Source organism: Lepisma saccharinum, chromosome 6 (genome assembly GCF_977018435.1).
Source record: "Lepisma saccharinum chromosome 6, izLepSacc3.1, whole genome shotgun sequence".
Lineage (NCBI taxonomy): Eukaryota > Metazoa > Arthropoda > Insecta > Zygentoma > Lepismatidae > Lepisma > Lepisma saccharinum.
This window is the reverse complement of record NC_139234.1, coordinates 17,952,330-17,970,681: the sequence shown is the minus strand read 5'-3', so window position 1 is coordinate 17,970,681 and position 18,352 is coordinate 17,952,330. Positions and strand designations below refer to the sequence as shown.

The 18,352-nt window shown below is 37.1% G+C and overlaps 1 protein-coding gene across 2 annotated transcripts in view; it reads right to left on the bottom strand.

Moving 5' to 3' along the window:
* Positions 1 to 2,529: 2,529 nt before the first annotated feature.
* Spt6 (transcription elongation factor Spt6) overlaps positions 2,530 to 18,352 on the bottom strand; it is a 71,441-nt gene continuing 55,618 nt past the window's right edge. For both annotated transcript variants that reach the window (XM_083123599.1, XM_083123600.1), the window contains exons 26-33: positions 18,072 to 18,276; positions 16,920 to 17,034; positions 12,452 to 12,648; positions 11,367 to 11,610; positions 10,045 to 10,196; positions 8,820 to 9,007; positions 5,131 to 5,265; positions 2,530 to 3,423 (exon numbers count right to left, since the gene is read on the bottom strand). In XM_083123599.1, coding sequence (XP_082979725.1) covers positions 3,159 to 3,423; positions 5,131 to 5,265; positions 8,820 to 9,007; positions 10,045 to 10,196; positions 11,367 to 11,610; positions 12,452 to 12,648; positions 16,920 to 17,034; positions 18,072 to 18,276 — 1,501 coding nt within the window. In that variant the 3' untranslated portion in view covers positions 2,530 to 3,158. The remainder of the gene's footprint in view (positions 3,424 to 5,130; positions 5,266 to 8,819; positions 9,008 to 10,044; positions 10,197 to 11,366; positions 11,611 to 12,451; positions 12,649 to 16,919; positions 17,035 to 18,071; positions 18,277 to 18,352) is intronic.

The following is an 18,352-nucleotide window of genomic DNA, read 5'->3' as shown; positions in this document are numbered from 1 at the left end:
TTATAATATTTGATTCCAAACCTTGCTCTTTTAGTTGGGTTGAACTGCACAAATGAAAGTCTCCCTCTGCATTTTACAAGGCTCTCATCAATGGCAATATCTTGCTCTGGAGTGTACATGTTGTGAAATTTTTTGTTTATGTAATCTAAAGGTTGCCTAATTTTGCCTAATTTATCTTGGGGGTCAATGTCCTCATTGTTTACAAAATGCAGATATCGCATAATGAGAAGAAATCTCATGTAGGGCATAACAGTTGCAAAGAAAGGAGTTTCTGTTATATTCCTTGTGCTCCAATAACTCTGCAAACTTTCTTTTTTTTTTACTTGTGACTGGAGGACACACAGACAAATAAAAGCTTTAATTTCATCGGGAGTTATGTCAAACCATTTTGTTTCATTACTGTTCCCTGACTGAGTTTCTGTGTCTACTTGAGCTTCTATTTTGCTTTTTGCATAAGAATTTGTCTCATTCGAAATATTTTCCCAGAAATCTTGTTTTAGAAATTTGGAGAAAACCTCACAAGCTGTAGGACTAACCCCTAAAGATCGCAAAACAATATTATCAAACCCAGGAGTACCTTTAAATGCTATTTTCCTAGGTAAATCATTCGGGGAACATGAAGAATTCCACTTCCACGATTCTTCCTTGCTCTTCTTAGCAACAGGTGGTCCGCTCCCGTTACAAGCAACACTTTCACAACTTTCATTGCCACTTTCACTGCCTGAACTTTCACTCTTGATAGCACTAGAAGATCCACCATCATCACTTTCACTAATTCCAAATTATCTTCATCGCTCTCCAAAAGCAGGTTTTCGATAACTTTATCATCCACAAGCCTCTTGCGCGACATGTTTCCAACAAAGGACAATCAACCTTTTGTTTATATGAGAAATAAAGCAAACGAAGCACCTCAGTAGTATGAAAAAGTTAGCAATACATTCAACAAGAAGTCTAGTGTAACGTAACTGTCAGGTTCTGCCATCTGTTGGCAAAAAGAAAAACTACAAGGACAAATATAGCAAGCTGCCGATTCGACGACTAGATAAGTTAAGCGAATGTCTTGCAAGACCGTCGATCCGACGACTAGGTAGGGCGATGGGTTAACAGACAATTTACCTCGCTCATTCTCATGTATCACTGTTACTCTCGTGTTAAGATCAAGCACAACTCTTGTCTTTGTAGCCATAAGACAACTGCCAGACTAAGTATACACAAAATGTAGTTCTAGACCCCTTCTTGAGTAAAATTTCCAGAAGGGGAAAGCAACTGACTGCTGAATGTGTGCGCAGCGCAAAGTGGAAGACAACTGAATTCCAAAGGTAATTGACAGGTCATTAGCATGAAAACTGGGAAGAACAGACAACATTTTTCCTGAAGACTGCATTCTGGGACATGGGGAAATTTCCATATAAAGCCTTATTTTCATTTCTGTTTCGGGATTAGCCAGTTTCCTAAGCGGAATTTAATGAAATGTAACACACATCAGCACTAGTCACGGGACCAGGAAATATTTCTGTTTAATAAAAGGTCTGCTTAAGACTGGTTTCACTGTAGTTGGAGCCGTCATATCGATACATACATACACATAAATCTGGTTCAGATTATTAATATGTTATGTGGTATTTTTGCAGGCCATGAAATATACCCAGCTTAAAGAACAATAAAACAAAAAAAGGGGGAAAGTTTATTCAGATTAAGGATGGGACAGATCAATAGATACTCTATTGGTAAAATTACTGATTATTTTACCAATCCAATATGTCTATAATTATCTTATAATTTAGTGCAAAATTCTGCCATTTTGTTTAATTTTTATGAACAATCTCCATGCCATACTTTATAAAAAGTAAATGTCCAAATATGCAACTTCTTTTGCCCTGCAATCACCTGGAAACAAATATTTATTAAGAAGATAAATGAACTATTCAGGTTCTTCAAGGACCATTTGGAATATTATATCAGATCAGTAGAATATCAGTTATCGGTATCGGCCCATCCCTACCAGACACACTGTGAAAAGCACATCGATTTGTTAGTTTTCTTTCAAAGCATTCAAAGAATTACATTGGAATATTAAATTAGTTGTCATTTGATCACAAAATTTATTTTTTACAATATTAAAACATAATTTCACTCCATGGAAATGTTGCAGGGTACTTTTACAGACCCTGCAATATATCCAGTCTCTAGAAAAGTATTTGTGATTACTAATAAATTCCAACCAGTGCTTTCAGATAGACATCATTGGTACCTGCATTTATTCAGTGCAAGTTACTCTTACAGGTGTATCTTGTTCCTTAGCTCTACTTGGAAAAAAATTAAGTTTGGTTAATTCGAAGTTGTCTAATTAGAAATCAACTATTTTTTCCTCTTTGAGCTTCAAATTAAGGTCTTTCTGTATATTCAATTCAGTCTCTGTTAAGTTTTCCATGAACTTATAATGAAGGAAAAGTTAAAAAAAATTCAGGACCATAAAACTGGGGTTGAACAGCAACTGAACAAGAAGGCTGTAAGTAAACACTTATGAAGTAGTTTTGCAATATTTCTTTAATAATTGTGAAACTCATATCTCATAAAGAAAATAAATATAATAACAGGAAAAAAGTGGTCAGAATATACACAAGTACTTTCACTTCATTAGCAAACAAGTAATATTGCATATTTCTCCCATGCATATTGTACACAGCACAAGCATAATTTCTTACCATGAAGACTTGATGCTAAAAAGAAGGGGAGAAAGTTTCCACAAAATTACTGTCAATCTACATATTCCTTGGATACAAGAAAATGTAAAAGTTTTTAAAAAAAAATCTGCTTATGATAAATGCATTGCAATTAAAAATTACTCACTGAAACTAATATATCCAAATCCAAAACATACATTTCTGAAATAGAAAAAATAGCGATTGAGGTGATATAACCGAAATTGAGAAGGCATTAGAGTACATGCCAGGAATCAATTCTTCTAAACATTCATATGTACAAGTGATTAAACCCAGCAGCTAGAAGAACCGACAGAAAGCTCTACATTCACAAAACACATTTCTTTACGGACTTGATTTTTGAATCACTTTGACAAGAACTGTACACAACTCTTCATGTATGTCATTCAGAAAAACTAATCATGTAAAAAACAGTCCAGTACTTCAGACCACGTCTCAATTCTCATCATACAGAGGAGTGGCATCCCCACCTAATGAGCTCTCCACCATGGAGTGAGGACTTGTGTTGGTCCTGGGCGTCGACCGCATGCTCTCCCTACCAGACCCTGAGCCTCCCGATCGAGGTGTGCTCCTAGGGGACTTCATTCCAACATACGGCATTCTCCCTCTGCTGGGGTCAATGAATGACTGAGGGGTTCGTCGGTACGAATCATCGTGTCTCGACATCTTTCTCAAGTCATCAAACCTTGGTGTGGATCCACTGGAAAATGGATACAAAACTTTAAAGAACATAGTTAAGGACAGGATGTTTCACTGGAAAATCCTTCACCAAAGTAGCAATTATACAAGACATTTTGTTTACAAGTGACCTTTGTCCATGAGAAATTCAGTAAGGGAAGGTGCTAACTCATTGTGGCATATTCCCTCCAGATGGCAGTGGTCACTGCTTCTGTCCAGTTTCAATGTGCATGAGTCCTTATTTTTTCTTGTGTAAAGTTATTGGATAACACAGCCTAAAGTTACATAGCATAAATTATTTTGGGGGAAAGAAAGATCCAAGGTACACTGTTAAAACTGTTAAACATCCAGCTAGTGTGATGGTATGGGGTGCATTCAGTGGTACGTATGGTAGAGGGGGACTATATTTGGTACCCAAGAACATAACCATGACAGGGGACCAATACGTAAAAGTACTGGAAGAACACATGTTGACATTCTAGCCAATTCATGAATGTCTGTACTTTATGCATGATGGTGCACCAGCTCACAGGAAGAAATCGGTTACAAAGTGGTTGAATGACAATAACATACAAGCTCTTGAATGGCCTGGTAACTCACCTGACTTAAACCCAATTGAGAATGCATGGAAGCAATTAAAGAAAGAGGTTCAAGAAAAACAACCATCTACCATTGCAGACTTACAAGAGCTGCTGAAGAAATTGTGGGTGTCAATGGACAAAACTTATTTTGAAAATTTGGCAGATTCAATGTCCAGAAGATTACAAGAAGTAGATGCTCGTGGAAATATGACAAATATTGATAGTACAAAATTGTGAAAAATTGTGAAAGCTATAAAACAAAGAAGAATCAGACTTTCCTTGCTTTTGTTGCTTTTCTTATTTATATAAGGATTTCCATTGTGGCCAGTGTATAGTCTATGTCAATAATTAACCATAGCAATTCCAGTACTATGAACATAAATGACACATAAATTTGTTTCCACATTATAAATATAGCCAGCAATTTTGTTTTGGTACAGTGGAACCACAATTGTGTGGTTTTTTAGGGACTGAAGCCAAAAAACTTTAAATTTAGGAAAATGTAAAATCTGGGGAAGAAATTTACCATTTTGTTGTATTGGGGTCAGAAAAATTACATGTAAAATGTGGAATATTGTGAAATTCAGGAATATAAAATTGGGGTTCCATCTTTTGTGAACAAGTTTCAGCTTAATTTTGTAGTAAATCATGAAACTGTGGTAATGCAGTTGTTCACAATAAAGAACAGAATAGTATTTTTTATTTTCTACAGAGAAGTTCAGCCTTAGGGCCCTCTACCACGTATGGGCATTTAATGAAGGAACATGAACAAAATTAATATACACATAGGTCAAAATATTTTGGTGTCAGGTATATGCTAGCAAAATACAAAATAATACTTTTTCCATATATGTAACAGTCTATAGTAATGTTGAACCATTGGTTTTGAAATAAAAATAATACAGTTTTCTTCTTGGTGAAACTATGTACCTTTGCACAAAACACACAGAGAATCTACATTTAATTTCCAGAATTCACTGGATTACACAACGCATTCCGCTAAGCATCATGTTGACTTAATAATGTGAATTTATAGACAAAATTAATTTCACCACAAAGTACATGCCTTATTTTAGAATGTAATGCTTATTTTAATACAATTTACACTTTGAAGTAAGTGGCAACATGAAACAGAACTGATCACTTACCCATGCCTGGGAGTGGTCTTCCCATCCTGCCTGGGAGTTCCCCATCCTCCGCTCTCCCTTTGCTTCAACCGAGCCCACGCCTCTGCAGCCTTCCCCCAGTCCATGGGCTCCGTGGGCAGCGAAGGCTGTGGGGGCCTATGCAAACAAACAACATTATGAAATTCACAAACTTCCAGTTGTAAGTACATTTTTGGACCATTAATAACCAATAGAGGCACATATTTTTGGTAAATAAAAAAGCAAAATTTTGGTACAAAAATAGAGTCAATTTTGGGTTCAAAAGCGGTAAATAAAATAAAATAGCAGTAAATTAAATAAAATAGCGGTATATAAAATGACAATTTGGTTTTAAAAAATGTGAATATAATCCAAAATTTGATTTAAAAACTGCATTTACTACATAAAATAAACACATGCCTTCTAATAGAACATTTATGTAGTTAGCAGAATATTAAGTTTATTCCTGTATAAAGCAATTTTTGCATCTCAAATATTTACAGCAGAATTAATCAATTTTCCGTTAATTGCATAACTCACAGGATAATTTAAACTTCAGAAAGTGTAGTGTCCATAAATAAACTCTAAATTTTGTGTTTACGAGTCTATTTCACATATTGCAGTTCATTTCGCATTAATTCGTGACAAAACAGGGTAGGAACCTCGCACCTTTCAGAAACATGAAAAATTAACATTACATTGTGTTATTTCACATTTCGTGTTCTCATCAAAAACGAAATATGCATGCCTCTAATAATAATAAAACATTAATTAAACTCTACCCAAAAGTGTTCATCAATGGACATGTTTAATGCATTTTTGTGCAATAATGTGAATTAGTCTTTTACAATTTTTAGACTTCCTTGCCAATTTAACCTTTTGTGCATATTCAGAGAAAACCTGCAAGATATTCATAAATTTTCTGGTATGTTAGTTTTACGAATATTTCGAACCAAAGTGACAATATCTGTTATATTGCTATTGACTGGTTTGTTCTCGAACAACACGTCGCATGTCACTTCTGTGTGAAATCCCCTTAAGATGTTTAATAACATTCAGTAAGAAGGAAGTACAAACTATGTGCAGGTGTTTATCGATGCTGCACAAATGGTTTTTCAAAGACAAATGAAAACTATCTCCATCACATTTACTAGTTTCTGAAATATCGACACTTAATTGTCTCTCATGGCAAAGCAGATTGACCCAATGTTGTCTTGACCTATTTGATAGATCTACCAGTTAGAATTTATCTTTATAGCACTAGAAGTTACTAAGATACCAATAGATGACAAGGATGGATGGGCATGCATTACTGGCACATAAGGGTTCTTTCTTCAACTATGCTGATTAGTACTCTAAAATCTGATTGCAGGGTAGCTACGATTTTTTGATTATGAAATTCCCTGACTTTTCCAGGTTTTCCAGACCAGAAATGAAATTTTTCCAGACATATTTGTCGTCATGATTTTTGCTTTTTAACCTCATGTATTTTAATATAATGCTATTCAATGAAAAAATAAATAACTATTGTACTTCCCCATTTACTAAGTCATTACAATTAAGGTGGTGTATAAATATCAATAAAAAATGCAGCATATATCAAAGCTTTACAATGTAACTTGTATACAAGCTCAATTATATCAATACAAATGAGAACCAACACAAAATTAGGTCATGTACCTTTAGAAAATATGAAATAAGTTTAATGATTATATTTTTTAATTTATTGAAAATAGTACATATTTCGGAAATTCAGAACGTGAATGGGGCCGGTGACCAACCATACACCTAAAAGAAATATATATGCAGGCCATACTTTGGGATCAAATATCTCCATTATTTGAGTTTTCCACATGCTGGAACCAATTTTATATTACGGGAAAATATCGAAATATGTCTACTAAAAGGTAACAGTTCCGAATGTTTTATTTGTTTTTTTTTTCAAAGTTTCCTAGCAGGAAGACTAATTATCATAGAATTTTGGCATTCATTGTGACACGAAATTTGAACCTTCCTTAAAATAATGAGCACTATTTGGATTCGAAAAAAGTTATTTATGTTGAAAAAAACAACTTCAAAATGACCTTACGCAATCATACACGCTTCCCACGGAAAAGGTATTCTCCAGTTGACAAGCGACAGTAAGTATCGTAAACTAGTGGGATTGAATGTAGAAATAAATCGGAACCTTAGTACAGGGTCTTTATTTTAATTGTAAGACAACCAAACCTGACCTTCCTAACCTAACCACAAAAGCGTATTTGACAAAATCTTAAGTAATCGCTAAAACTCTGCAGTATGCGTTAACAGACATAAATCGAAATCGAACCATGTAAAAGTTGCATTTGTAGCATGATGAAATCGTAATAAAACAAAAGGAACTTGGGCCCATTTTCACCACTTTTCAGCAAAATTTCATTCTACACGCAAAAAATACGTAAAATTACTATCGGCATCAAACCAACATTCCTAACCTAACAACGATGTGTGACCAGCGTACGTTTAATTCCTCTATTTCGCACCAGTTTTTTAAAAATAAATTCGTTCTACATGCACAAAACACGTGCATATTCGAATAATGATGTCACTGATACTGCATAAAATCACTAATTTATCAGGTGTAACACATCTCTGCAATGTAAAAACTACGACAACGAGCAAATGAACCAGTTGATCAGGTTGCTTCTGAACGGGTCACAAACGAAGGACTCAAATTCACAGAACGGGTTCATGGGGGGAACGAAGTACTGAGTCCCTTTGTTTTTACTCTGTGTCCGCACTCGTCCAGTGTGATGTCAACCACAGCCAGTTACGTGAAATTCTGCTCTTCAAGCTTTATTGCAGATCCAAAACCAATGACCTGTACGAACACCAACCTGCTCCGCTTCACGAATCAAAAGAGAATGGGTTCCGAATGGGTGTGTTCTTTGAAGAAAGAAAATTTCCTCACCACACACAAAGCTAAAGCAACATTTTTCCTTAAGAAATTCTGAGGATGGCTGGTGCGTAGGTTTCGTCTTGAGTAGCTTGTTCTCTAAGGAAAAATCTCACGCCTCTCCAAATTCCGGTCTTGAACAGTTTCAGAAGAACGAGTCGCAAAATGAACAGATCCAAGATCCAAGAGTGAATAAATATAGAATCGAAATGCGAAGGAACCATAATTTTGTACGTAACCGACTAGAAGTTATAATGACGAGAGGAACAGGTTTGTGAACTGAATCCTTTGGGGGGACTGGAATCACAACAACCGAATTCGGAACTGCAAATGAACCGTTCGTTCATTTTGTAACTGGATCTCCTGCAATTCCAAAATGCTCGTAAATTCCAGAAAATATGCAAAATTCCCTGACTTTTCCCTGACCAACCAAATTCCCTGACTTTTCACTGTTTTCCAGGTTTTCCAGTCGCGTAGCAACCCTGGATTGTTTTTATTGGCGCACAGTGACAGTCAATGTCAAATTTTCTGTGTGCGAGACTGAGAATGATTAGAGTGCATTGGAGGATTAATGTTGTTTCTCAAAATACCGACAGGTCTACTACACGGCAATGCTGAAGTTTTCCCCACCAGGACCTGTAGTGTGAAGCCAGCAATCGATAATAACTAAAAATATTTCCACAAGCTACCAGCAACTCATAATCGACAATGTGGTAATTCCTGTACTACGTATTTCAGAGAGCCATGCTCAACTTACCTCTGTGGCGTGGGCGGCGGCATGTGAGTGGGTATCCTGTGCGAAGGGGTTCTGTGGCCAGGGGTCAGACTTCCAGGGTGAACGAAGCCATGGTGCGTTGGAGTCTGCTGCCCATACCTTGGCGTCTGAGACGTGTGAGGAGTCTGGTAGGGAGTCATGAATGGCGTCTGTCCAGATGGTGTGTATGGCTGGAATTAAATAATAAACACTTAAAGGTCTTCATACCTTTTCTTACTGGAAACAAGATGCACTATGCTTTCAGGCAATCTACTATACCAGTTTCAAAAACATGTTTTTTCTCCTGGTTTGTCATATGAAGAGATTGTTGTTACTTCCTAAAGATTAAAATAAAGAGTATTAATATAGTCAAGACAAGTGCACATGAGAGATCACAAATTGGCAGGCAGTTTTCTCTTGGAAGGGATTGAAAATCCACAGTCAGTGTTTCCAAATGGAAATCAATTGGAAATATATTGGGTCTGTGCATACCTCGCTTGTGACAAGATTTCAATTGCTGGGTTGTAAAAATCCAGTTGAGGCTACACTCTAGAGAGAATGTTTCATTATCCCACACAGATCTCACCCATGCTGCATTTCTTTTACTCAAATAAATTCAAGTTTCCCAATAACAAAATAGGAGTTATTACTTTTCAGCATGCCCTCGTACTTAATAAAGTAAATTACCAGATAACTGCACTGCAAAAGAAGCTTCACATTTAGACATTTACTTTTAAAAAACAAGGGCACATATATCCATAAAAATTATAACAAAATGGAAGAATATTGCACAAAATTATAAGATATTTATAGATATATCAAATTGGTATAATTATTAGTACTTTTACCAATACACCAATTATGCCTACACCAGTTGCAACCTATAGAGTACTGATTTATCTGTCCGATTCCACTAAAAAATAATATGCAGTATTGAAAATGTACTTCAATGCTGCCTCAGAAAAAGAAATGTTTGCCGCAAGGTGTAGTTAAAAAATACAACTGCTGATTTGAAATATACATGTTATGGATGGATGCTACACATTAAATATATTTGACACACCAAATGATTACTCAGATATAATGCAAGTAATTTGATCTCTTATTTCCTTTAGCTGTACAACTAAGAAATGGTAAATAAAATAAAAGTACATAAAATATCATGCTTAGAATTATAATATCTAATTCCATCCTCACAATGTGAGGTCAAAAGTCAGTAAGAACTTACTGTGTTGGCATACGTGCCAAAGCCAGCAGCCCCATAGCCACCTCCTGGCGTGTGAGGGTAGTGAGGCGTCTGGCTAGCCACTTGTGACAGGGACTGTAGCATGTGGCTGGGCATGTTCTGCGCTACACGCTGAATTGCTTCTGGATTCATGTCTGCAAATACGATTACAATATAAATTAGAGCAATAAGGATTAGCACATTAAATAAGTAAACATTAGAAACACAGCAGTTGGATGAAAGGAAGGTAAATTTATAGCACTAAAAAGAGCCATATCACTCCATTATAGTGAAACCTCTGATCCTTATAAGTTTCTAGACAAGCCACTGGCTGCATATAATGTTCCACTTTCTCATCATTGTAATTTTAGAAAACATAATGATGATGTGGCAAGTATCCATCATACACAACAGTGAAAGTTCATTGACCTGTATGTGAAAACAACAGTAAAACTTGTCAAATGTACGAATCACTCCATTATTGAAATACAACAAAAAATATTACAAATTTGCATTTTTTTGCATGTGTGTTACCATTTTGAACATAGCGAACCTCAGTTTTTAACAAGGGGTTCCCCAACTAACACTTAATATCTACATTCAAAGTTTTAAAAATGTGAAATATGGTTTGGGGTTATGATCGTGAGGAGGAAGGATGGAGGATATAGGGAGGAAGCCCTATATTTAGTCAATTCTTCCTGCTTTTGACGTTCTTTTGTTCTTTTCTTTGTGATGTTGGGCCAAAGATGGGAGTTATTATGATGACCCCAACCAACCCCTCTTTGGAACAGTCATCATACAGATTATGCTTTGGGAAAGAAAACTGAGTATTTTCAACACACTGGCATCTACATGGCAAAGAGCTTCCACAAAAATATAGTGGAACTCTAATTTTGTGTTCCCAGATTTAAAATTTACATGCACTATAAATTCAGTTTTCATGGTTCCAATAAATAAACATGTTATAAAATTTTTTGTAATTTTACATTTACCTGTATTTTAATCTTTTCCACCTTAGTCCACTAAAAAATGTAAAACCAAAGTTCCACTGCATTTAGTACCAGATCACTATACAAAGTATTAATTTCCTTGCCAGAACAATATCAAATCACCTAATACTCACATAGTTGCAAATTTGCAATTCTTACATCTACATATAACCTGAAGAAATTCACAAAAAAATATATGAAACACCAAATTCACATTATTTCACGACTTACTATGAATAAGAAACATGTTTACTGCATCACTGACAACTTTCATTCAAAAATCAACATATTTTGACACACATTAATAGATACTCCATGAGGAATTTGAATACTTACTAGCAATGTTGATGCTTGGCGTTGTATTAGCAAGGTATGGTGTGTGGTTGGTGACAGCCCCTCTGGGTGTGCTAGGCGTTCCAGGGATGGGGTCCCGGAAGTGTTCCTTGAACCACCGAAAGAGGCTTGTCAGGGAGTCAAACATCTGCTGCCGGAATCTGAATCCCTCGTGTGTCACAGTTATGAATTCATGCCTCGACTTGTTCCGAGGAAGGTAAGACAACATAAATTTACCAGGGTATTCCTGCAAAGAACACATTCAATTAGAAAATGTACTTCTACTACTAGAGATACATTGATTACATGTTTTTTAGACTGAAGAATTCAAAATTCAGGAAAAATGTTAAATATGGAAATGTAACGTGGGGTTCCACTGTACTACTTTCAACACGAACAAAATGTTTTGGGAAGAAATTTGAAAAAGGAGAAATTAGTCCCAAACTTTCAACTGCAACACTCTGATCATCTGTTCCTTTTGCATGATAATGCCACAGCACACACTGTGAGAATTTCTAGTGAGTTAATTCTTGTTTCGCTGACTAAATTACACTGACGGGAAGATAATATGGTGACATTTCAGCATCCAGGCTGCAGAAATGTATTAACTTGATGAGAATACTGAAAGGAGCTTTCTCCAAATTCAATGACTTATTTTCTAAAGCAACAACCCTGGAACTTTACGAACACAGTTTGCATTCTCAAAATTTGTACATTATATTGATTGATTTGCTTTATATTCCTTCGCTTTATGCCACTTTTGGCTAATTTGCAAAGATGGGGATGAGTGATCATGTGATGAAATTGATGAATGGACACTAACAAACACCCATGCTCAAACTGGGATTCGAACCCGGAACCCCTAGCATTGTAGCATGATGTGCTAAACACTCTGCCACAGGGGCAGGCATTTGTACATATGAAATTCAGCATTCCCTGTGGGGTAAGCCCCCCCCCCAAAAAAAAAAGAATTCCACTACATCACACACAGATTATGGTTATTTACTCCGAAGTGGAAGAAATACAAATTATAAACTATGAGAACTGGATGATTTTAACAGTTAAAATCTGTATTAAGCAACTGATACCTTTGATGCAGAAATAACGTAGTGGATTTTTGTTGCTACTTTCTTCTTCTCCTCTTTCAAAAATTCATCTGCCTTGTCCCTGGTTCCACCTCCGGTTTCCCTGTAGTATTTGAATGACAGGATGTCTCTGGCATGAGCAGCCATTGGGTTTACATGGCGGGCGATTATTTCATCGAGATCTTCAAATTCTTCACTTCCTGCAAAGAGGCTCAACATCTTAGTAAACTGTATAGAATCACAATTTCTGACACCTTAATTTGTACCTTATCGTTGATAGGATTATGGAAAAACTGTAAATTGACAAATAACACCACAGAAGAAAATTGTTAATAAATTACAACCTAAGCAGAACAATTCTTATTAGGAATGAGCAGGTGCATTTTTTTGTACATACTGATAACCTGCATTTTAGAAAATAAATATCAAATTAGAAATGTCCCATGAAGAACTAGAACTGTCATTCATCTCCTTAATTAAGTCATGTAATTAGGTGACTGCAGTAGGTTTTGCCTCAGAAAAAGAAACTATATGGGAATGGTCATTTTTGTTGTTTAATGGCTAAAATTACTTTATTTTCTCAAGGTTTCAATGTATGGCACATAATCTTTCTCGAGCAAAGAATACAAGATGAAGGACACTCACAGTGAAACACCATTAGGGTAGGACTCAAACCTTAAACCTTTGGTGGCCAGATCGTGAGTTGACTACAGGAAAACCTCGTTAATACGGTATTGGTTAATAAGAAGTACCCTTTAATCCGAAGTTCTTCCCATTCCCTAGTCGATAAGATAGGATTTATAATGTATTTCAGTATGGATAAATCGAAATACGGATAATTTTTAATACGAAGTTGTTTACAAGACCCTTCGGCAAAACTGGTTTCGCTTAATTCGAAGTAGACACCTGTGTAAGTCTACAAGAGAAGATCGAATGTGGGGAGAGCTTGGACGTTATTTTAACTTGACCTTGACATGTTTCCTTGTCGTAAGAGCTGCTGACAACTCGAGGGAAGCAGCCTGAAATGCCCGCTGAACATTGACATTCTTTCTCAATGTGCATGGCAGGACAAGCTCTTTCCCCGCTGAATGCGCCAGCTTGGAAATATTCACCAGTGCTAGATGAGAAATGAGAGATAAGATCGCAGGAATCTTCCAAAATACAAGATACATGGCGCCTGGAAGTCTCACCCATCTGTCTAGCTCTTGAGCTTGAGATTCAGCAATTTCCCGTGAGCGAGGAACTTTTGGCTTGGTAGCCGATAACTTCCAGTAACCACTTTCATTAAAAGTGTGTTCTTTGTTCCGTGTAGAACTTCATAAAAAAGGGAAACCATAACAGATAATCAAAGCCACATAAGCCAACTAAAGATCGTCAACCTGCTTAATGCATTGTCATCTAGGTTTCCCGCAAAAGTTGACGTCGATCTTACGTATGTTGCAACTCCTGTTTCCCCGCTTCATACATTTCCCAACTGTGCCGGTCATAAAATTTGCCAAAACAGTGTTGGCTGGGGGTCCCTTGCTAATTGTTTCGGTCAAGATTTTCTTGCTCATGTGCGCACACGGACTCCTTTCCTTCGGTGTCTAAAATAAAGCAACCAGTTCTGAATACCTTCTTCAGAATGAACAAACACTGCAGGATAAGTAAAAGAAAAGTGTCCTCTCCCTTCTCCTACAACAGCTCATTATCTGCCACCGGTGTGCATGGTAATGCGATAATTTCAGAATTCAGGTCCCTCTTTCCTGTTTGAATGCAGCTGTCTGGATAGGAAATATTGCCCGTATTATTGTCTGTTGTATGGTAAAACGTAATGCAAGGATCATTTTTCTTTTTCACACTGCTGATAAAAGTTCGGTCTTCGACAATTGTGTTATCTTTAAAATGCGGATGATTTCCCTTCTGCCACCTGCTGCTCTAACTTCCAGCTGGTCTCATTGTGTTTACCCTGCAGCTGGCACCAGTGTACCGTCCGGAAAGCTGTCCCTTGCCCATAACAGCAATGACTCATCCAGCGCGAAGGAATAAGCGTCATTGTTTTGAATCTCGCAAAGCTGTTTTGATTTGACGATAACGAAATTCGATCTCCAGAAAGAAAAATAAGAGTTAAAGCAACTTCATGATGCACATAAAGTTCGTATCCCCACTTTTCTTCAGAACCATTAGCGTGCTGCTGTTAAAAAAAACAACAAAAAAACGCAGTGCTCAATGTAGGAGGAATACGAGAGGAAAAGTTTTGGCGGTGTGAATGTTTGACCTCCAGAATACTCCTGAATCCTACAATAAATTGTCGATTAATCTGAAAATACGCAAGTTTTGTAAAGCTTGTTTTGAGTTCATTTTATGCTGATGAGCTAAGCGGGACTAAATATACAGTTTAAAGTGGGATCCAAACCAGAGTCATTATCGAGTGCGGCACTGTTTAATGTGTCCTAGGATAAACATTCGGTGCAGATAGATCGCAAGTTGTGCGTTTACTTTTTCAGAGTGGATTACAATGCAAGTTGAGGAAGAGTTTGGACTGATCCCAGCAAAGGGGGAGGGGGTGAATATGAAGAACTGAAGCAAAGAAAACGTGACTTTTTTTTTACGATGTGATTTAGACAGCCGAACCAGAACGAAATCTACAGCCCCGATTTTTTTTTTTTTTTGTGCGCCAGGGAAAAGTTGTGTTCTCTCCCAAGCGAATCTTCTCTTACCAATTAATCCTGTAACGGACAATGTTCTAGTGAACGCACATAAAATCCAATATTCATTCTGTCCGATTATCTCCCTTCTCTTGCTCCCGCCAGTGTGACTAGTGTCAAGATTCTTCTGAGTTTCACTTCTTGCAATAAACGAGATTGTTTTCCTTTCCGTAGGTCTCGTGCAAACGGGTTTCTTATGAACTAAAATTGTAAGAATTTCGTGGAAGAGCAACGACTTTGCACAATTAAAAGAAAATACAGTTTTTTAAAAGACTTTTTGCCACAACATGCGTCCCATGCATAACCGGTTTGTTAACTAGGCAGGATAAATGGTGTTAACCATCTTCTTGGAATCTTTGTGTCTGCGTAAGCTCCGTGTTCTCATTTTGTGTAACTTTTTTACACTTTCTTTAAAACGTACAATATTATTATATAGTACATATAAAGCTTATTTTCTGAGCTACCACCAAGTATAAAACATCCGTTATGGGGGTAATTTATACTCTACTTTATTTACATCTGAAAAACAGGCGCCATCTTGAAAAGTTTGGATAACTCGAAGTCCTAGATACAATATCATTCAGTCGTTAAAACAGAGCCGACATTATTCCCAGCCTCCAACAGTGTAGACGCGCGGCAAGATTCCAAGAATATGGAATTGACTGTTTAGCTGTTTAAAGAGTGCCTGCTCTGACGAGTAGGAAAGGCAACCTTGTAAGTGACCAATCATGTCCCCTATTTCCCCCATTGACACAACAGTTACGTGAAAGGGGAGAGTTTGCACCGGAAACTACAACTGTCCTAGTATACAAGCTGTTCATCAAGGAGAGAAGACCACTGCGAAAACCTGCAGTTTGAGTTTTGTGAGCATACATTAAGCACAGATAGATTAATCGGGACTTGACCTACAGTTTAAAGTGTGATCCGAACCAGTATGTACCTGCAACAGACATCGAACCTACAAGCTCTTCGTTACAAGGTGACAAATGTTACCACTACATTTCGGATAGAACCAAACCTGCCTTGGAAATCAGGAGCAGTTGCACTTATAACTTCCTCCGGCATAGAAAGAAGGTTCTCTATTGAGGCTTTTGGGTTGTAATGATCACATTGAAAGTTAATGGGATTGTTACAAGCCAGAAGTGTCCATGCCTGTACAAGCAGCCACTCATGGGCGACAGGATGAACTTCACCACGGAGAACATTGAAAAGCATATGGTGGCACTATGCTCCAAAATATGATAAAGTTTTTACATTGGACAAATTGTATATTTTTTACAATCAAAGAATAGTATTCATTGCACTAAAAATAGTAACCTTTGTACACAAATTGCAACTAAAACCAGTTAAATACGGAGAAACTAAGTACTCACTTTTATCCGCGAAGCTGTTTTTTCTTCTTTTTCGATTAATTTCAGAAGAAAAAGAAGAAAAAACAGCTTCGCGGATAAAAGTGAGTACTAGTTTCTCCGTATTTATATACTATGTCTCTCTTTTCCCAATTATGAATAAAACCAGTTATTTCATAAAATTATTATTAATTAATAATTATGCCTACTAATTTATTTTAAGCACCTAAAAGTCAAAAATAGAGTTTATAAAGTACAAAATCCCTCTTTCTTAGCACCTAAAAATCTGTTCCCTAGTGACATGTTAAATTTGGAAAAAAGTTTACCCTTCCAGATTCTTGAGATACTTTTTATTTCTTTCAACATACATTAAGATCTTATTCTCATTACAGATTCTTCTTTAAAAAGTGTCCCAGAAATGTTACCAAAACTTACCAATCCACAATGATTGTCCCAAGCTGAAGGCATTCTCCTTTCCTTCCTCCCGAACGTCAATGTGTTGGTAGATGCCATCCGTCACCTTCCAGGTCACTGTCAAGTGATCTGATCCCTGCAAAAAACAAACATCAAGTAATGTAGTTTAAAACACCAAGTTAACATTCTCGTAGTCTGCAATTCCCCATTAAGTCATTTTACCGAGTGGATGTCTAACTCAATTGATTGATTTGTTATTTGATGTTTTAAGTCCACTTTATGCACAGGAAGGCTAATCGGGACTGGACCTACAGTTTAAAGTGGGATCCGAACCACTGTTCCATGTGCCTCCACCGGGTATCGAACCCGGGACCCCTTGAACACAAGGCGATGACGGGAAGGCCCTATATATCTAACTCAAATAAGTGTTGTGAGAAGCACACCATTTAGAGATTTTAATGTACTCCTTGATGAAACTTGGTCCCTTACATTGAAAGAGGAACATAAATTGAGAGTATTTGAAAATAAGATCCTTAGGAAAATCTTTGGACCTAAAAGGGATGAGGAGACAGGTGAGTGGAGAAGGTTACATAATTTAGAACTACATAATTTGTATTCATGTCCAGATATTATTAGAATAATTAAATCAAGAAGACTTAGGTGGGCAGGCCATGTGGCACGAATGAGAGAGGAAAGAAGAGTTTACAGGATTCTTGTTGGGAAACCTGATGGTAAGAGACCTGTAGGAAGGCCAAGACGAAGATGGAGGGACAAGGTTGAGATGGACCTAAAGGAAATCGGTAGGGATGGAAAAGAGTATATATATCTTGCTCAAGATAGGGACAGATGGAAGGCCTGTGTTGCTGCAGCCATGAACCTTCGGGTTTAAGAAGGCTAGAGAGAGAGTGAGTTAGTTAGTTAGTTAATGTACTCCCTGATAGTTGTTAGAAGCAAATATAGGGTGCACATGTTTTTAGGGCATATTTATGAAAATCTTAAGTAAATAGTTTGGTGATCCTTAAATATAAAAATCCCGGCACTACTCATTATGCACCCTAAAGCTCATGAAGCAATTCAAACGTGGATTATTAACGGAGGTAGAAAGTGCTCCCAAAGTCAACTCCTGGCTTGGCATTCATGAAAATATCCAAAAGTTAATCAGTTGATGCCTACCTTGCTGGAAGGACGAATGATAACCTCCCCCTGGTCCATCTGTGCCATGACCTTCTCAGCCTCCTTGAAGGAGATATTGTGGAACGAGGGGTGCACAATCACCCGCTTGATGTATGTCTGCCTCTGCTTCAGCTTCTTGGCCTCCTCCTCTGTCCGGGTGTCCGTTTCTTCTGCTTTTGTGTCATAATAAGGGTCTTTGGGTGGCCTGTAATGATAAAGGATCATCAGGGAGGTCACTTGAGTGCCGAGGTAGAAACTGCATGCAATTTCACATTAATGTT